General features: G+C 36.3%; 1 protein-coding gene across 1 annotated transcript; it reads right to left on the bottom strand.

Annotated features, from left to right (window-relative positions):
• Positions 1 to 1,043: 1,043 nt before the first annotated feature.
• Positions 1,044 to 19,223, bottom strand: LOC122019896 (PTI1-like tyrosine-protein kinase 3). The gene is made up of 9 exons (XM_042577498.1): positions 19,036 to 19,223; positions 18,101 to 18,229; positions 17,290 to 17,534; positions 17,068 to 17,194; positions 16,680 to 16,953; positions 9,164 to 9,296; positions 1,757 to 1,843; positions 1,395 to 1,547; positions 1,044 to 1,287 (listed from the first exon to the last, which is right to left on the bottom strand). The coding sequence occupies exons 2-8, from the start codon at positions 18,192 to 18,194 to the stop codon at positions 1,398 to 1,400; spliced, it is 1,110 nt and encodes a 369-aa protein (XP_042433432.1). The 5' UTR covers positions 18,195 to 18,229; positions 19,036 to 19,223; the 3' UTR covers positions 1,044 to 1,287; positions 1,395 to 1,397.
• Positions 19,224 to 21,517: the final 2,294 nt, after the last annotated feature.

Here is a 21,517-nt window from a genome sequence, read left to right as displayed (position 1 = left end):
AATTTATGTTTATAAGCGGAGTCCTCCAATGTGGTTCGTATGGTTCTCCAAGGAAGTAATGCAAGTTAGCTACAAGTATATCAAAGTATATATATCATTGATTTTTTGTTCGACATAGCACTATCAGAATTCTAATTTAGAAGTCTATATTGATGACAAACTCATAACCAGAAGTAAAGTATAAGGTATCACAGAAGTCAAAAATATCATAAAACAAGCTTTCTTAGTAAAGTGTTTTATCGAGTGATAATTTCCTTTGAAGGTATATTGGGGTGTATGACTAAAAAAACTATGGGAATTAATTAGTTATCCCTTCTTGATGTTGATTCTAAGACAAGATAAGCTCCTTATTGTGAAATTTAATTCATGCTATAGAGCCATAATGAATAATTGATTTTATTATATAGTGGTTAGAGGAGCATAATGATGCTTTAGAGCAATTAATGATAATGTGGACCTTCTTCATTAGAGGAAGGTGTTCTTGCTTGCTTCTTTAAATTTACCTAGTGCATGACTAAATATGTGAAATTGATGATATGATACAAATATGTTTATTGCTATCTTTCTTTCCGTTTTGTTGCTCCCTATATGTTTAATACTTTTAGACTTACCCCCGGCTAGGATGCAATGATTAAATCACCAAAATGATTAGCCAAACATCTCAGATTTAAATTTCAATTACGATATACTATAAAAATTTTCTTTCAATGGAACAAGAAACTAAAAAACGTTAGTTGTTTAGATAAATTTTTACCAACGCTTTTCAATTTACCTTTATAGTTAACGAAAAATTATTTTTAGAACTAAACTGATCACCTTCAAAATTAATAGGTCCAAAGAGCAGGATACTTGATTTTTTTTTTTTTTTTAAAAAAAAGACATCATTTAATTATTTAATTTCTTAGCCATATTAATCAAATAATATTTGAAATTGAAATTCATGCTAAATCAGTCGATATGCGAATTCACGACAAGGCTATTACCCTTTAAAGATTATGATCATGCAACATTACATGATTGAACACCTATCATGACAAGAAAAGTGAAACATCAAACAGCCAGGAACAAAATTCAATAAAACCAAAGTCAAGAAAACTCCACAAGAAGAAACAGAATCGAGAATTCATTAAAAGCATCTACAGTTGTTTGTTATGTAGTGCACTCATCAAACAGCCAAACTGAAGTTACTCGAATAAATATACAACAGAAATCTCCCATCTGCAATGAACTTAATTCAATGACTACAAAATGCCACGAACTAGACGAGAGCGTGGAGAGGCCTACCACCTGTGTGATTGTGAGCATTTTGGTCAGATTTTTTTGCTTGAAAAGGCGTGGAGGTAACAAGAATGCTTGTGAAATTCAACAACAAAGGCAATTTGAATTACACATACTGATCATTGCATCTCTCGAGCATCTGTTGAAGGGTCAACCGCAGGTGGTGGAGCTTGCTTATTTAGAAGAGGAGAGAGTGCCTTCACCACAATGCTCATATTGGGTCTAAACTCAGCTTCATACTGAACACACAGAGCTGCAACAGCTGCCAGCTGCAAGAGAAAATAGAAGGAAATATAAATAATAATATCTGATTTTCCTGCGGTATCCCACAGCTATAGTATTGGTAACTGCTGTGCATCTCATAAACCAGGCAAACATGGATCATGCTATCAATTAGCGTGCAAGAAATTTCCATAAAGTGCAAAACTTTTCAACAGAGGCAGAAAATTCAAGGCATATAGTGAAAGGAAAAAAAGACCTTTGCGACGCCTTTTGGGGGGTAATCTCCCTTCAATTTTGGATCTACACATTGTTTGACTTTGTCTTCGCTCAGTCTAGGAGTTGCCTGTGGGGCAGGAAAGGGATCATTGTCAGAAAAGGTAAGCAAGTACCAGTGTAGTTCATGCTGTAGTGAACCCTACATGCAACAAAACCAAAGCTTTATTGGTAATGATTGTTGGACAAAGAGAACCTGAGATATTCACAACTGGCAGACAAGGAACTAGTGACTGCCATATAATTAACCAGCTTCCATAAAAGCAGGAAATAGCAATGTCACGTCCCCAGGGCGTAGCACAACTAGGGGCGCATGGTTTCGTGGCCGAGAAGTTCAGGGTTCGATCCTCGGGGTGTCATTGCCTAGGATTAGTGTCCCGGCCATGCACTTTCAGCTGTGTACCTGCGTTTACCTCCCTCCATATTCGTGGGATCGGCTCTAGGGGGGCCGTTGATGTGGCGGTTCCACATTTTTTAGGGAATAGCAATGTCACATATGACAATGAGTTGCTAGTATTTGTCTTGACGCTGTGAAATTATGAACTAATTAAGTTTCTAGAATGATTTTCACTGTAATGCAATACAAGGAAATTCATGGCTTTCCAGCTCACAGCAGTCTGTGCATACACAGCTATCAGTAGTAGGATTTGACAAAGGCGTGAAGTTACTTATGTCAAATAAGCAGCCAGCCAGCCATGTAAATTCCAACAATCACAAGAAATAATGCAATAGGTCTTGTTTACCTCTCAACCATTGGACCTCTATTAGCTGATAAAGAAGAAAACTAATATAATGTAGTTCACCTAAATGAGATTAAGAACACTAAAGGTTTAAGCTCAGCCTCTTGGGCAAATGTTACATTTAGGTTTCAACCAACCAGCAATGCATACGGATTTAATTAAAATGAACCTTGATCTTTAAACTCTGTATTCCAACTATCTGTAGCAGATCACCTCTTTTACAAAGTTTCGAAATGAAACTTGGAACATATAGTATTTGAATTACTTGGTCCATCAAACTTGTGTATTTAACATAACTTGGATTCAAAAGTTTGATTTGGCTCTAAAATATAGTGTTTGAGTGATCCAACATCAATTAGGATTTTGGAAATTATTATCAATCGATGGCCTGAATTGAAATTTTTGGAACATGTGGTTTCATGGTGAATTGTTGTGGACTTATCATAAAGTGATCAATCAACTTATAATAAGATGGTCACACAAAGATTTTAGATCATATAAAATAAAGAAGGGCAAAAATCAAAAGGCCGCCCCTTATTTCCATTATCGTCAAAAGAGCACTCCATTTTGAAAGAATATCAAAAGAACCTCAAAAACTCTTATTCCAATGCTAGTGTAGTAACTATGGTCGTAGCTGCTATAATGTGTAGCAACTACAACCATAGTTGCTACAATATGTTTGAGTAAAGAGGCTCAACTTTTTCTTTTTGCTCCAACTTATCAAAATTACTAGAATTAAAGCTATTGTTATATCAAAATACTCTTTTTTGGTAACAATTTGGTTAAAATTACTCAAACTTGGCCATAATCGCTCCAACAGGATCATAATCGCTTTAATATTATTGTAGCAGCTATGATCATAGCTGCTACAACTTATAGTAGCTATGGACATAGCTGCTATTGAGAAAGTTGTACTACCTATAGTCGTAGCCAAATTACTCTAACTTGGTTAAAATTATACAACACTATCAAATCAAAATAATTTTTACCAACTTAGTGATAATTGCTCAAACTTATCAAAATCACTTCAACTTGGTCAAAATCACACGCAACAATGTTACAACAGTGTTAAAGTGATTCTGACCAAGTTAGAGTGATTTTGATCAAATTTAAGCAATTTTGATCAAGTTGGTAAAAAAGTATTTTGATATAAGAGTACTCCATCTGCTGTAATTTTGACCAAGATAGAGAAATTTTACTTTATATTGTAGCATCTATAGCCACAAGTGCTACAACAACATTGGAATTGTTCGAACCTGTGCGAGCTAAAGGAGGGGGTAAATAACTCCAATCACTTCGTCTTGATCTTGTGTTCGTTGTTAGAATGCGCAGTGGAGACTTGAATCCAAAATCCATGTCACATGCATAACTCCGGAATTTATTTGGTATCTGCCTCTTAGGTGACTAATCTAAGGCCTACTCCTAGTGATCTCCCTCCACTGTGAACTTTCTCCTTCTTGGAAACCTTTCGGAGGCAGAGAAACCTCTTACAAGCTTGTTCTTACAAGCACACCACAATGCAACAACAATACAAGATATACAAGCAAATACAAGATTACATGAATCTTGCTTTTGATCGTTGTTTGATTGCTTGAGAATGCCTCTTGTTGATCCAAAAATGCACCAGCACTTCGCCTCATAATCTCTAAGGCCTTATCCAAACGAAACCTTACTTGTACGGTTGCAGTTTGGCCTAATTTCTGCCAAATCATTTGTCACGTCAATTCTGACCGTTTAAACCTATAGAACGACTATTTTTACTTGAGCAATCGGATGCACCAATCAGAAAGCCTCTAATTGATTGGGCTAGTCGATTCGAGAGCATTCTGTCCACCCAAAATAACTACCAATCGATTGCCACTTCCTACAATCGATTGCTAACCTTGGTTTTAGCCTTTTCAAGGTTATATTCGTGTCTTTTTTGGTATCCAGTGGACCTCAATCTACCAAGATTTCCTTTGTTCAACATCTGATCACCTTTGACCTGTTGAGGCTTTTCGTTGCCCAATATACGATCAACCTTGACCTAATAGGACTTCATCATTGTCTAGTATCCGGTTGACCTCAACCTACCAGGACTTGTTGCCTAACCTTCGATTAACCTTGACCTACCAAAACTTCCTCACTCATACCAAGTTTTCGATCTTTTATGACCCACTTGGACATTTGATCACCAAGTGTCCGATCAACTTTGACCCACTTAGACTTTCCTTTTGCCAACTTCCCGTTGGACTTCCGATCACCAAGTGTCGGGTCAACGTTGACCCACCTAGACTTTCCTCTATCGTCAAGTATCGAGTCAACCTTGAACTACTTTACATTAAACTAACATATTGATCAAATATCGAAATCCAACTCCAATCAACTCAAGCTTGTTCAACCTGATCAACCTTGACTTCGATTGCACCAATAGGAATAATCATATATTCAAGATGAAAAATATGATGAGATGCCCTTTTGATATTTTTTCAAAATGAGGCACCTTTTTGACGATAATGAAATAAAGGATGCTCTTTTGATTTTTTACCTAATAGAAAACAACTTACAAGGCTATTAAGTGTAGTTCTCGAACAAAATAAATTGAGATGATATGAACATCCCAAATGTAGCCACCAATAGATTATATAAAATTAAAAAAGTTTCATTTATTATAATAAAAAATGTAAAGGGTGGAGAGACCAAAGAAAACAATACTTTATAAAAATAATTTAATTAAATTGAATATTTCTACTAATATAGCTTTGCAGGGAGCCTAACGGAACAATACAATTTATGTAGCAGACTCCAAACAATCGGGAGCAATACAACTTTTGAGAAACAATTGAGAATAATACAACTTTTGAGAAGGATAACTATCAATCATGAAAGATAGGTTAGTTTTATATTATAATAGTTTCATGATTCTCTATTGTGCGTAACATGGTTTCAGGGAGTTGCACTATGAACAATGATTGGAGGATTTTTCTATAACACACACTATCAGTACTTTATATTCTATTCAGTTGTGGATTGATGCATAAACAACTAAAGGGTATTGTAGCTCCAAATTATTTGAGATTAGTTAAACACAACATTTCCCACTAAACTATGTCATGGACATATTTCAATTTCAACCGAAGTCATCAAATCAATCATCATGAATCAATCCAATGTGACAGTCTTAGGCTTTCGCACTTAGGGGTGATAATGTAGGTCGACAATTCATAAAAGGGGCATGTCTTATTGACATGCGGTCCGTTTAATCCAAACCTAAACTTCACAAGATTCTCAACACGCAAATGGCCTATTCATAAATGAGTTGGACTAGACATGTCATGTAACATGTCTCATCTAATTATATGGGTCATAAATGGATTGTATGACAACTCATTTACAAAAACTTCTAAAAAATAAATGTAAACTACATATTAACTATTTTTAATTATACAAAAACAAGATAAAATCTATATGATCTTACATGATAATTTATATGTTAATATATTATAAAGATTAACTAATATAAATAATATAAATAACCATATATTTATAAACATGTCATCAATAGGTGACCCATTTATGACCTAACCTGACTAGTTTATTTGCGGATCATAAATAGATTGTTTACAAACCCAAACACAAAATTGCCGATCAGGTCAAATTGTGTAAATGTGTTGTATCAAATGTTGCCATCCCTATTCACACTAAGTTGTGAAACAAAGGAGAGAAAGGGGTGTCTGCGAAGGACATCTAACCAATATGTAAAGTGCCACCTCACCTTAATGTTTCATCTTATGGTGAACCAAGAGTTGGCACATTCAGCAACAAGTTGAACTATGTGTTCCTCTCTTTCCAAAGAGGGAAGCACCAAGGTAGGTGCACTATATGCGCACCTTACAGTTTGAACCAGCACACTGCCTCTGGAACAAAACCACCATGTTCTTTGGTGATCCTGATTGGGGTTGTTACACCCCATGACCAAAGAAGATCTCGCCTTCATGAATGCGAAAAAGTTCATTCTGACTATGTTTGCTTAGCATCTCACTAACTTTCGAATGTCTATGCTGCCAAGAATCATCTTGTCTGCAGACTCACCTTCTTCTGAGATAGGGTGCCAAAAATATGCTCTTTGACACTTTGATGGAAGAATTGATGCCAATGAACCTACTTCAATTGGACTGTTAAGCTAAAACTGCCTAGGGCAATACTTTTCATGGGTCTGCATGTTGGTCAAATCATCCTTAGCTTTAGAGAGCACCTGTTGATTATCCACAGTGGAATCAAAATCACATTTTGAGAGGCCAGCACAAACTTTTCTGCTGCTTATAAATTGCAGAACAGGTTGCAAACACATTTTTATTCCATTCCTTCAATTCGTATATAAACCTCTTTAGTTTCCCCAAAAGAGTGTATGGCTTACAGCCAAAGTTGTCAAATCAAGATTCTTATTGTGAATTATGTAGAAAGATTTTGTGAATCATGAATCATACTAAATTTTGAATCATAATCTGCAAATAAACAAATACAAAACAAGCAAGGATTAAACTTATTTGGAGTAGTTTTTCTATGTACACATAAATGGAGTACAAGCTTAAGGAAATACAAGCTTAAGGAAAAAAATATCGTTCATTTTATCTCATTGAGAATTGGAATCAAACGTAGAAGACATTTCACCACAGATTGCTTTCTATAATAAGACAGCACTGTTGACTCAATTCTCACCACTGACTTGATGACCTAGACCATGAACACGCTAATGCAAGTGAATAGTGAATAGAGGAAGTGGAAAACGATGCCAACTAAAGAAAGAAAGAAAAAGGAAGATGACTTTGATGTGAGAAGATAACTTTTCTTCTCATTGTGAACATCAAATCCACCCTCACTGTTGACCCTTAAGACTTCACACTACCAGATTCCATCTGCCCTAACCTTCGCTTGTATTCCTAAGCAAAAATTTATCTTTTCATTCTTTAAAGTTGTTGTCATGTGACCAAAAGGTCACGAGTTCGAATCCTGAAAACAGCCTCTTGCAAAAAGCAGGGTAAGGCTGCATACAATGGATCCTTCCCAGGGACTCCGCATGGCGGGAGCTTCATGCACCAGGCTGCCCTTTTTTTTCATTCTTTAAAGTGGATTGAGCTTAACTCCATGCGTTGATTTTAAATTTAATGTGTCAAGTTTAATCTTTGATAAACTTTCTTTTGTCTTTTTTAATATATAAAATTAAATTTGATGGTGTCTTCTACCAAGTAGGTAAAGACTTCAGGAATTGTTGCCAAAGTACCAGGTTGGAAACATGTTTTCACCAAATATTGGTTTGGCTTCCATTTCTACTACATACATATATACATACATACATACACACCATTAGCCTTTCCCTTTCTAAAGACCATGCAAACCACACACACAGGGAGGTGTGCAGACACACACCCATAATATGCAATTGAAAGTTACCTTCAGAGTTTGTAAGAACTTTGGATGTTGTTGCCAAGGTCCTATGTCCAAAGCACATGTTCACCAAATGTTGGTTGGCTTATTTGGGCAGGACATTGGCCTCACCCTTCCTCACAAACATTTGAATTCTATCTAAACCCATGAATCTTAAGCCTAATTTTTGTGAGGCTAGGTCTTAACACGCAAGTGACTCAAGGGTGCTACACTACCAAGGTAACTTAAGAAGAAGAGAGAGATCACATAAACATACTAGCGGATATAACAAAAAATAATCTAAATGGATATTAACAGAAATATCGTCTTGCATAGATCTCAATGGAGAGAGAAAATTCATGTGGCCCATAATAGTTGGGAAAATTGAATGATGATAATATTATATTCAGAAATTTTGTATATCCATATATAATATGTAGATGTTACATTGAAATTGTACCATAGGGTACAATTCATGAATTGAGCAAGTTTAACAGCAATGTTTGTACCAACGACCTTTGGAAATAGAGTGAAAGAGAGGAAGATATTGGGAAGGTTTATGAGAAAAATTGCCAACTGTCCAGATATAAGCTTTGCCAAGTTTTCTGGGGAAAAAAATTCTAGATTAATGAAAAGGGTAAACCAGTTGAAACTTGTGCCCTTGATATCTGAACCATAGGAGAGAAAGCAACAATCATATGGCAAAAGGTGATTCGCTCGCCCCCAGCGCCCCCGCCAACCCGTCCCTAGGCCAACACGGAGGAGGTAAATCACGGGTGGCTACTAGCCATTAGTGCAAATGGCCAAGACATGGGGGAGGTTATGCTCGGTCACGCTGAGTTTCGACCCCAAGACCTCATATGGCAACACCCCATGTCTTAACCATCGCACCGCCCCGAGGGGACGAGAAAGCAACAATCATGCAATTATATGAAGTTGCAAAAAATACTTGATACGAAGCACAATGAGTATGAGAACACTTACTAATTTTCTAGTGACCTTGAATTCAATCATTTAAATATGTAGAGCTGATAATTAAAGGCAACCAATATGTTTTAGATACTAATGGGTTTCTCTACGTTCTTGTGTTTTCTAATTGGTAGCTTTTATGCAATTATCTTGCATATAATGGATCTCATTATGGCCCCATCTAATCAGCTCCTTTCTTTCTCTAGATTGCATAAGACATTTGCAAGTGGAAATAACACTATTCTCAAACAGCAGCAACTTTGGTGGTAAAGGCTTACCCAAGTAACCAGACTTTGCTGCCCTCTAGGCATTGTATGATCCACAGGCTTCCTTCCTGTCAGAAGTTCCAAAAGAACCACACCAAAACTATATACATCACTCTTTTGTGTCAGCTGACCCGTCATAGCATACCTGCACAATATTGAACATATCAAACTATTAAAATAGAAGCAAAGAAAAGGTGAAGTGACATCGAGGACAAGAAATTCCTTATAAATTGTATTCATGATTACGTCGACAAACAAAATCATTTTTTAGCACTGAGCCGTAACTTTTTCAATCAAAATAAAAAAAAAAATCATAATGGTCATTAGAATATGAAAGATTCAAATGGTGAGCTTAATTGCATCATTCAAGTTCCAATTTAACAATGTTAAGCGTATCTCTTTATACATACAGAATGTAGCCAAAAAAGAAACTATAATCCGACTTTTAACCTTATGTAGTGAACACAAGAAAACATAATGAGGTTAAGCTAATTAAATTTCATAAATAATTGTGCCAGATCATGTTTCCTGTTGCAGATAGAGATTTTCTAGCATTCTTTTGAGCAATGGAATTACAATGATCTTTTTTTCTTCTTTTGTTAAGATAAAAACACCATACACTTCGAATACATATGAAAAATGGGAGAACTAAAGAAAACATCACCTCAATCTTTTTTTATTGTCAAGATCAGGTGTTGGAAATTGTTTTGAAACAGCAGTAATGAAACTAACAAATTAAATGCACATGGGCTCATATGGAACTTGGTTCAATAACACTAACACAAGACACTACATAAAATTGTACATGCCAGACCTCTAAATTTATGGTCGAATATATAAGTATACTTAAAAAAGAACATCTAGTAGTCTTAATTCTCAAATTAAATTTAATGTTAATGCTAAGTAGCTTGAAATAAAAGTCCCATCGTCTAGAGGGTCCAATTTCAAAGTATGTTCATGGAGTCATACCATACCAATAGATTTTGGTAAAGAGCTCAACTTGTAGATTTAGAGTTCAAAATCTCCCACTCATAATCAAGCAGTGACAGTGTGTACACCATGAAGAAATGACTTAATTAGCACAAATAGGCCCATCATAAAATGAAGAAATAGAGGGAAAAAAAAAGGTAATAGAAGGTCAAGCTAAGACTCATATTAATCAACTATAATATGTTGTAAATATTTGATTAGGACACAATTTCGTCCAAAATTTGGCCTGTATTACTTGGAAAGAGCTCAATCTGCAGTACAACAATAGATCATAAAAGCACAATTAGGTTTTTGATTTTTTTTAGTGAATAAGAAATTCAAAGAAAATTTAAACTTCAAATCTTTTTTAGCCATATCATAGTTAATTTCATATTGACCAGGAGCTAAATGACTATCATCAAGTTGTGTTACTCCCAACTACTTGGAATTGATTACATGGATCTTATTCTTCAGTACTATAATTTTCATTATGTTAAGTCTCTAAACCTTCCCCTCTAGCTTTGATAGATTCTACTTTTTTAACTGTAGAATCAATTGACCATTTTTGAATATCTTCACACCAGTTTAAACTATTTCCTATAATTTTCCATCCGTTGGAGTTGCACCTACTTGCTCTTGGATGATAATATATAATTTATTTTATTTTTCTAGTAATACCATTAACCACCTTCCTATTCTAATCTTTGCCGCATTCTTTTACCAACTTCTCAACATTCACATCCATAAGATATTGTGAGTTATAACAGTTCCATAAGTTTTCCTTTAAGCTAAGAGACACGTGATAATCACACACGGCTACTAAAGCTCTTTTCCATATCAACCATCCATTATTTTCCAATGATTGATGCCTGATTCAACAACTTAAACCTCTATAGACAGAACAACATTTTATGTCAAAACTTTATTCTTATAAAGTATTAAAAAAATTTCATCCATTCCTTGAGCATTTCTTAATTCTGAAAATTTTGTAAAATAGATTAATTAACCAAATTATACCTATTGGGACAGTTGATCGTTTGCATGTGCTTGACTACAAGGAGTTAGAACGTAGCGGAAATACAAATACAAAGCACAACACAAACCATTTTTATGTGGTTCGGAACCTCCAATTTCTACTCCATGGCCAAGTTCTAATATACTCCATCGCCTAGTTCTAATATACTCCACTAGCTTTCTCCTTACCGAAGACTTTCCAGAGGCGGGGAAAGCTCTTACAACATGTTCTTTACACAACAACATAAAACAAAACAAAGATACTAATAGAAATATAAACAATGTAAATGAAATGTTTTACAACAATGAATCTTTGCTTTGATTGTTGTGGGTTGTTTTAGATTGCCTCTTGAAGGTCTGGAGCAACATTTCCCTGAAAAATCTCCAAGAACCAACACAAAATCTACCCTTCTTTTATAGCCTTCAAGTCAGGGTTGATTTCCACCCAACAATCGACTGCTAACGCCCATCAGTTGATTGCTCAGCTGAATTCAAATGTTGTACCTGTAGAACGATTCTTTCTAGCTTAGCTTTGACCATAATAGTCAGACCATTAATTGACTGCTATCTAAGCAGTCAAGTTCAAAACATTATGTTTGCTACAACATTGTCAACAATCAACCGTCCCACACCAACAATCGACTGATCATCTTTAGTCGAGTTGATAAGCCGAGTTCCAAATATTCCGTTTGCTACAATAGTGTGCAATCAACTGATGTGCAGTAAACCCCCTTACACAACCTCAAACCTCTTTTGGGGTTTATCAGTCGATTGTTACTACCTAGTAGTAGACTTGACCTGTTTCAGCCTTACCAAGGTTGAATTTTTGCCTTGCCTAGTATTTGATTGACCTCAACCTAGCAAGACTTTCTTTGTCTAATATCCAGTCAATCTTGGCCTGTTGAGACTTCCTTTGCCTAACATCCAATCAACCTTGACCTGTCGAGACTTCACTATTACCTAAGATCCGGCTAACCTTAACTTGTCGAGACTTCCTAACATCTGATTAATCTTGATGACTTTACCATTGCCAAACATTTGATCCTCTTTGACCTGTTTGGATTTCCTTTCTCATGCCTAACATCCAATCAACCTTGACGTGCTAAGATTTCCACCATTGCTAAGTGTCTGGTCAACCTTGATACACTTGGACTTCACGTCTCATGCTAAATGTTTGGTCCTCTATGACCCACTTAAACTTCGCTCTTGCCAACTTCCCGTTGGATTTCTAACCGGAAAGTGTCTAATCAACCGTGACTCATTTGGACTTATGTACTTGCCAACACTTTGTTAGACTTTCAACTATCAAGTGTTCAATCAATTGTGATCCACTTGGACTTCTCCATCCACTTGACGTCTCACTCTTATCGATAAATATATTGATCAAACATCGAAACTCAAATTGGGTCAAATCAAGCTTGGTAAACCTTAACCAGAGATCGATTGCACCAACAATACTTGTCATCTTTCTATTCATATGTCTAATTTTTTAGGGTTTTTTCCTAGAACTCTTTCTAATTTCCTATCATTAGGTAAGGTAGTCTTAGCATGATATGATCTAAAATGAAGCTTAGAATTATCATGCTTTCTATTTTCATGATAATAAACTCTAAATCATAAAACATATTTCTAGCATGCTTCTGATTATGACACAAGGAAATTTCATTATAAAATGATACCTTAGGAGCTCCTCCTAAGTTTGAGCTTTCTCCCTTATCTTACTTGGATGTCTCCCCCTTAGACATTAATTCAAGTAATGTCTCAATTATTTGCATGAGAAGCACACTATGTGCTCCTCACTCTTCCAATGGTCCGACTTTTTTCCGCACCAAGGGTCTGACTTCATTCGACTTCTCCTTTGCCTTGGGTGCCACTAGAGCCTTTTTCTTAGTCAATTTTGGATACTTACTCTTATAGTGTCCCTTCTTCTTATACTCAAAACACATAATACTATCTTTATCTTTATTAAATGAAATTGTTATACCTTCTAGTGTTGAACTCTCTAAACTCGCAGAGGTGGCACAATCTTCCTCATCAGCTTTGGATGTTGAGGGTTCCTCTCTTTCAAGCATCAATGGCCTAACCTTCCCCTAGAGCTGTCAATTTGAGTTGAGTCTATCGGGTTGGCCAGCCCTGTCAAACAATTTAAGCGAGATGGGTTTATATTTTATCAACCCATCATCTAGCGGGCCTAAACGGGCCAACCTGAGCGGGTTGCGGGTTCAAGCAGGCCGGCTCGTGGCGGGCTCAAGTTGGCCCACGGGTTTGAAAAAAAAATCAATAAAAAATTCAAAACAAATCAATTAATCAATACTCAACCAAAGACAAAAGAAACTGTAAATAGGGATTGGTCTCCTCTGTTCTCTGAAATGATTCCAAAATATAAACCGATCAAATGAAACAAAAGCCCTAGTCTTCTCATGTTTCACTCATAAAACCATATCCCTACCCCATTCCACACCTCGCCGACGTCGACGTCGTTGCCCTTAGACCCTTACCTTCCTATATCTAATAATCTAAATCGCGAAACTAGAGAGAGAGATCGGCAATTCGACAATCAGCAATGACAGTCTAGCAATTGCAGATCTCCAAGCTCGAATCCCCACTAGTCCGGTACCGGTAATCCCTGATCTCCATTCTCCAAGCTCCTGTTTGAGGTGAGACTTTTTGCTTCCTTTCCTTCTATTTCCCTTCCTTTTTTCTACGTTTGTGGTTTGCACGGCCTTTTGCCTTGTTTGCTTGTAGAGTTTGACCATTTGGCATTTTTTTGGTTGAGATCCAGAGTTCTTTTGTTTGCATTTTTTGTATTTGATTCTAAAACCAAAACTATGAGTTCTGTTGTAATGTTGTTGTCATTTTTTATATTTGATTTTGAAACAGAAATTGTAATGTTCCTAGTTAACGAAGTTAATTCATGCTTCTACTTTGTTATGTACTCTTTTTTTTTCTTTTCAATCTGTAATTGAAAGTGAGTGTTGGAAATTTTCTTCTCTTTTTCTTCTTATATGTGAATTATATGTTTCAACAATGGTGCATTTTTTGTGCAATAGTTCTGATGGAACATTATTTTTGTTTATTTTTATTGATGACAGTATGAAATTTATATCCAATTATAGTTTTGATAGTGTTGAATGTTTCAAATAGCTAGATTAACAGAGCTAGATGAATGATGTGGAAGGATCAAATAAGGTGGGTTGATCGAATAAATAAGGCAAAGCTTTTGGGTGTTTTGAATGAAGTATAAAGTTGAATAGTTTGAATCACAACGTGAATATACTCTCCGACAATTTTTTTTATGAGCCGTAGGGATTTTTTTTAAAAGCTTGTGGGTTGACCCACCTAACTCACAACTCGCCTTAGATTGGGTTAGGTTGGGTTGAGGATTTCCCAGCTGCTGAGATGGCAGGTCGGCCCACCCCGCCCCTTCATATGATGGGTTTTTGGCGGGTTGGCCCGTAGCTCTAACCTCTCCTCAATCGTTGAGGTAGAGGCTTCTTTATCTTCCATCTCAAATGTTGAGCACTTCTTAAGAGTTTACTCCATATATTGCTTGCGTCCTTGTATTTACCTAATTTACACAAGATATGATTAGGCACCAAATTAGTCAATCTAAATTACCTTGTCATGTGTCTTTGAATCTTTAGACTTGCTTCTTGGTCCATTTGCCCTTGTTGAGAGATCTTCCTCTTTTGTCTTTTGGAACCTAAAACCCCTTCATTAAAGCGAACCACTCCTCTCGGTTCTTGCTTTCCACTTATCAAATCCTCCCAATCCGAAAGGCGGTGGAACTCATGTGTCGTAACCAAATTCATCTTGAGGATTCATTCTAAAATCACAGCTTCCTCTAGTGTTTGCACCTTCGGTGGTTAGTCCAACAAAGAGTGGTCTCACTCAAATACCATTGTCGGGATCGTTGACGTCGCTAGAGGAGAGTGAATAGCGATTCGAAATTTTCATCATTCTCGATCGATTACTTGCATGTGCTTGCCTACAAGAAGTTAAAATGCAACTGAAATACAAATAATAGAAACCCAGCACAAACCTTTATATGTGGTTAGGAATCCCCGTTCCTACTCTATGGCCAAGTCCTAGCGATACTCCACTAACTTTCTCCTTGCCAAAGACCTTCCGAAGGTGGATAACCTCTTACAACATGTTCTTTACACAGCACCACAAAGCAAAGATACAAATAGAAATATGAACAATGTAAATTAGACGCTTTACAATAATGAATCTTTGCTTTGATAGTTGTTGGTAGCTTTAGATTACCTCTTGAAGGTCTAGAATGCAGCAACACTTCCCCATCAAAGTCTCCAAGAACCAACACCGAAATACTCCACGAACCCATTCTTTTATAGCCTTTGGGTCAGCTGATTTCTGCCTAATAGTCGATAGCTAATGCCCATCAGTTTATTGCTCTGCTAATTCAAACATTGCACCTGTAGAACGATTCTTTCCAACTCAACTTTGACCACAATAGTCGATTATTCATGATCATCTATTGATTGTTATCCAAATAGTTGAGTCACACAGTCGAGTTCAAAATATTTTGTTTGCTGCAACAGTGCCAATAGTCGATTGTTCCACACCAATCAGTCGAGTTAAACCCTTTTACACCCCCCCCCCCCCCCCTCAAACCTCGAATTTGGGTTTTAGGAGCTCACCAGTTGATTGCTACTACCTAGCAGTCGACTGATACCTCTATTTCAGTCTTACTAAAGTTAAATTCTTGCCTCTCCTAGTATTCGGTTACTTCAACCTGCTAAGACTTCCTTTGCCTAGTATTTAATTAACTTTGACCTACCGAGACTTCCTTTGTCTAACATCCGATCAACCTTGAACTACCAAGACTTCACTGTTACCTAGCATCCAGTTAACCTTGACTTGCCGAGACTTCACCAATATCTAACATCCTGTCAGCCTTGACCTGCCAAGACTTCACTACTACTAAACATCCGAGCCTCCTTGACCTATTTAGACTTTCTTTCTCATGCCTAACATCTGGTTAACCTTAACCTACTAGGATTTTCACCATTGTCAAGTGTCTGGTCAACCTTAACCCACTTGTACTTCACATCTCATACCAAGTGTTAAGTCCTCCATGACACACTTGGACTTCCCCTTGCTAACTCCTTATTAAACTTTCAACCGTTAAATGTTTAGTTAATTGTGACCCACTCGAACTTCTCTACTTGTCAACTCCCTGTTGAACTTCTAACTATCAAGTATCTGGTCAACCATGACCCACTTGGACTTCTCCATCTACTTGGTGTCTTGCTCTCGTCAACAAATATATTAATCAGACATCGAAACTCAAATCAAGCTAACTTGAGCTTGGTTAACCAAGCTTGGCTAACCTTGACCATTGTCGATTGCACCAAGAATACCTTGAACTACTAGTGCACACATTAAGTTGACACTAGCTAAATTTCTTAATAAAAAGTACAAATAATTGATTTTATGTACACCATAAGCACAATGACATGCGAGTAAAATGAATCTCCAACTAACTAAGCCCTTAAAAGTATCTGAGTCAAGTGATTACTCTGGAGCATGATAACCAAAGGTACCCAAGACTCGTGTAGAATGTAGACGAGCTGCCATATCAGGAGCCTGATTTGAAAGGTTAAAATCTGCAATTTTGGCTCTAAAATCCTCAAAAAGGAGGAAATTACTTGATCTGATATCACGATGTATTATAGAAGGCTGAACCTTCTCATGAAGGTATTCTAGCCCCTTTGCTGCATCAACAGCTATCCTCACTCGTTGTGCCCAATCCAGTGCTGGACCAGGTTGTGCCCCTTGAACTCCTTTTCTTCCTGCAGTTTTAAAAAGAAATAAAAAATGTCAAGTTCCTGTCATAAAGCTGCTGAAATAAGTAAATTAGCTAAGCAAAGAATAACAATGGAGAAGTTAGTAAAACTATCCTGTACCATGTAAAACATCATGCAATGAGCCCATGGTTGCAAACTCATAAACCAACAAACGCATATTCTCCTCAACACAGTATCCCAGCATTTCCACAAAGTTTTCATGCTTCAACCTTGAGACCATAGAGACCTAATGTCAGGAAAAAGTGCTGTAGTTATTATGCCTTTCCATGTTAGGGTACATGTTTATATCAGGAAGTCTATTGTAGACAAGTAAAGGAAAACCTGCGTTAAAAATTCAGAGGAGTTGTCTTCTGATGAAGAATCAAGCTTTTTCACAGCAACCTGCTTCCCATCCTCTAAAGTGGCAAAGTACACCCTTCCATATGATCCTTCACCTACTAAAGCTTTTGACCCAAAATTATCAGTCTTCTCTTTCAACTCTTCAAAAGACAACACAGGCACCTCAATAGTTGGAGGTGCTTTTGGTGCTTCACTTCTTGGAGTAGTGTACTTTGAACCCTTCACACCTGGAATATAAGAGGAATTCAGCTATGATGCAGAAGCAGCTTGCTAATATCTCAAGCCAAAAGCAACAGATCCAAGATTACCTAGTATAAGTTCAGTGCATGAACAAATTTAAATAGTTGTTTAACTGCATATGAATGGTTGCACTTATGCAGCTTAGCACAAGTAAGACTTTTATATTGCAAATGATTTATTTTACAGAAAGAATAGATTAAAAGAAAACCTTTCTATTATTAAAGTTTACTTAAACTAGAATTTTCTGTGATCAAGAAGCGACTCCATGTTTTTTTTATACAAATTAATATTTAAATCAAATTAATTTATCTACACAATCTTTAGAATTAATTGCCTATGCCTGTTGTTCAAATATATCCTAAATTCTCCACCACATTCTCCTTAAACAAAACCTTGCATATTAAAAAGAAATAAAACGGCAAGAAAACCTCTAAATCTGTCCATTCAATAACTATAGCTAACCAACACATTTTTCACAAAGAAATATGGTATTAGTAATGACAATTTTGCCATGAGAAAGTAATTTCTATAAATTGTAGAGCAAAATGCATACCATCTGCATTATTGGTTGGGTCCTTCAGGTGTTCATCTTCTTGGGCATGATAAGACTCAGCAACATTACATGAACAACACAGCCAGCGTCGCATTGTGTATCCTTCGTTAATATACTTCTTAAATGTGCCTTAATATTAAACAACAGACAATCAAAAATAAAGAAAAGCTTATTTGAACTACAGTACAGCAAACAAATATCTAATAATATCTTGTGGAATTATTACATGGAGATGTGTCTAAAAGAGTATTTGATCATGTTCATGTGCAAGCATTCTACCTAAACAAATTAAGACCCACTATCATGCTACCTAATATGACAACTCATCATAATACAATCATATTGTTAATTATCACAACCAATTACACGTAGGTCCCAGTCTTCTGCTTGATTATGATGAAGATGCATACATTTACGGGTAAGTATTGCGTGCACCCAATTGTGAAGTAGCTGAGCAAGTATTCCTCGGGGCAGTCATCGTTAAATCATGCATAGGAAAAATAATGTATATTGACTAATAATTAATCTTGATATCTCCATCCAATAGTGGAATCAATCTCACACTAGTACTGGGAAGGAATGGGAAAAAAAGGGAACCTCACTCTGTTTTCCTAATAAGACATTAGCAAAAATAGCGACAGACATTTTGAATTAAGCATTCTAGCACGAATTCCCAGCTATGCCAAATTTCAGCTAGTTATATTTCAGCAAAAATTCATGCATGTATCTTCGGATCCAGGACAAAATTCTTTAAAACTGCAATTTGTTCGCTTTTAAACAAACAACTCATCCCACGAAAAGGAATATCTATTTTACTCTCGGCGATGATAAATTAAAAGACAATCTTCATGAAGAATCCAATACCAACGACATCAAATGGCATCCGCAAAATCGTTCGCCCGACGCGATGAATTGATCAAGTGCAGGGATCTCACCTGGAGAATGACCCAGGAGCTGCAAGGCAGTCAGCTCTTCACACCACTAGGATTAGGGTTTTTCTTGAAGTCGGCAGATGGATCAGGGAAAGGACGAGAACCGAGAGAGACATTCCGGAGCTCGACCAGTTACGAAGGAGATGCTGGACTTTTATTTTGTTGTGGGCAAAGTCGAAACAGCGTCCTTATTTTTCTAAATCCGATTAAAGGACGTCCCATTTTATTTTTTTTTAATGGGTATTCATCTTATCGCAGAACGAGATAATTATCTAATATTATTCTCCTAATTATTCCGATTATATTTTTCATCTAAATGTTTTTTAATTGATAGTGGATCTTGTAACACTAATTATAGGATGATTTTCTATATACACTTTTCTGATTTAATCATATGATTGATAAAAAATTTTAATGGAGCCAAGATTAGTTACCTCAAAATTAATCAAGTTGAAAACTTAGATATCAATATCAACTAAAAAAAAATTATAACAATTATAATTTATAATTACAATATAAAAAATAATAAAGAAAATTAAATTTATCCGTGTCCGAAAAGACTTTAAATGATATTTTTTAATCAAAAATTGAATCACTATAAGATACACATGATAATAAAAATGTAAATAGGATTATAATTTGATATATTGTATGTGTATGATTCAACCAGTTAAAAATTAAAATGAAGCACTATATTTCAAAATTAAAGGACGTTTGCTCTTCGTTTTTTACTTTTTAATAATGCTTTCTAGCGTCGCGAATGAAGCGTCGTCTCAGAACACGACCAATTCGTTAGAAAAGAGAAAAAGATGTGATAACTCTCCGTGTTCCCTCAAAGAAGCGCCTGAAGGGAGCATCATATGAGAGTTAAAATAATTTCTTTTATTTATTAGTTGTAAAATTAGCGAGAGAATAGATTTTATTAGATGTTCTTCGGTCTTAGATACACCCCACGCCATTTGTTGTGAGTTCCATAATGAAATTGTATGTAGATGTTATTATCATGTTTGGGGTTCAAATTTTAATAAAGTTGAGATAAATATTTTCCTTATATGCTAGTCACTATTCCAAAGACTAGTAGTCAGTCATGATTTATCTCCTCTGTGTTGATCCTGAGATGGATTAGCGGGACACTAGGGGCAAATGTATTCACCTTTTACCATCATAATAAAATTGTATGCATCACGAGTCCCGTGACTCTAATACAAAAAGCTATTGTGTTAGGTAAAATCTTCGTGATTTACCCTCTTTCAAATCAGACAGTTTAGAGATGTCCTTAGGGTAAGGTTTATCATCTTACGCTGTAATAGTGAGATTGTAAGTTTGTAGTCGGTTACCTAGACGTGAGCTCAAAGCAATCGCAGGGCCGTGAGCGGCATGCACCATGCATGCCAATCAACTTGCAAGGAACCCTTGAACTCATGACCAAGAGATTGCCACGAGCTTGGAGTTGGAGCTGCCTAACTAGGAGCCCGTTGGTTGATCCAAGCTTGTCGGTGTCGATTTGTTTTCTCTTTCATGGTGAATCCTTATCTACAAGGATGATCAATTCTTCCATTATTTGTCGTCCCGAATAGGGCTGCAAACGAATCGAGCCGGCTCGCGAGCTTTTCGAGCCGGCTCGAAAAATATTCGATTCGTATTCGAATTTATCGAATTCGAGCTGAACTCGAACATGTTCGAACTTTTTTTCGAACCGAACTCGAGCCCAAATGATATTGTTCGAGCCGCTCGCGAGCCGCTCGCGAGCCTTAATATTTATTAATATAAGTTAAATATATATTAAATAAATAAATTTCGAGCCTTTCGAACATATTTTCGAGCAATAATTCGAATAGTTCGCGAACATGTTCGAATATTTCGAGCCGAACTCGAACCCGAGCCCTAATTCGAACCGAACTCGAATCAAACATTTTGAATTTTTCGAGCTTCGAATCGAGCTCGAACTCGAATATACTTATTTTGAGCCGAATTCGAGCCTTAAATTTTTCTGCATATTCGGCTCGATTCGGTTCATTTGCACCCCTAGTCCCGAACAGGAGGACAGACAATGACATCCAAAATGGTGCAAAGTGTGGATAGGGTAGGCTGTATATGGTGAAAGGCTTCAAAAGTGGAGGTAGATGTGTTGGGTTATAGTTAAAGGGATTGCACGAGATAGAAATGGATATGAAGTGATTAACCGGCCGTGAACGAAATCAAGAAGAGGCAAATTCAATTGTTATTTATATTGACACATGACTAGTAAGCAAAATATATACTAATATATAGATGTTAAATGTTACATCAAGCCAGCATTGATAAATGATGCGTTCCTGTACTTTAATCTGTTGATATATAATTAATTAGTGAATATAGATAGATGAAGACGTTATGACAACAAATTGTTTAATCACTTTAGCAACAATTTAGATGGTTTGCTAAAGCCTTTGTAGATGAAGTTGTTGGGATTGGTGAAGTCGTTACAGGGATGAATAACAATAAT

Source organism: Zingiber officinale, chromosome 9A (genome assembly GCF_018446385.1).
Source record: "Zingiber officinale cultivar Zhangliang chromosome 9A, Zo_v1.1, whole genome shotgun sequence".
NCBI classification, from domain to species: Eukaryota; Viridiplantae; Streptophyta; class Magnoliopsida; order Zingiberales; family Zingiberaceae; genus Zingiber; species Zingiber officinale.
Note: the sequence above shows the minus strand (reverse complement) of the source record. Positions and strands in the feature narration are given on the sequence as shown.

Bases quoted from the DNA above. Each gene is read 5' to 3' on its own strand.
- LOC122019896 (XM_042577498.1), bottom strand. From the start codon at position 18,194: ATGCGACGCTGGCTGTGTTGTTCATGTAATGTTGCTGAGTCTTATCAT. The intron at 9,297-16,679 runs GTAATCACTTGA...AATATTGTGCAG, and splicing joins TTTGGTTATCATGCTCCAGA to GTATGCTATGACGGGTCAGC. The intron at 1,844-9,163 runs GTAAGCCTTTAC...CCTGCCCCACAG, and splicing joins AGCAAAGTCTGGTTACTTGG to GCAACTCCTAGACTGAGCGA.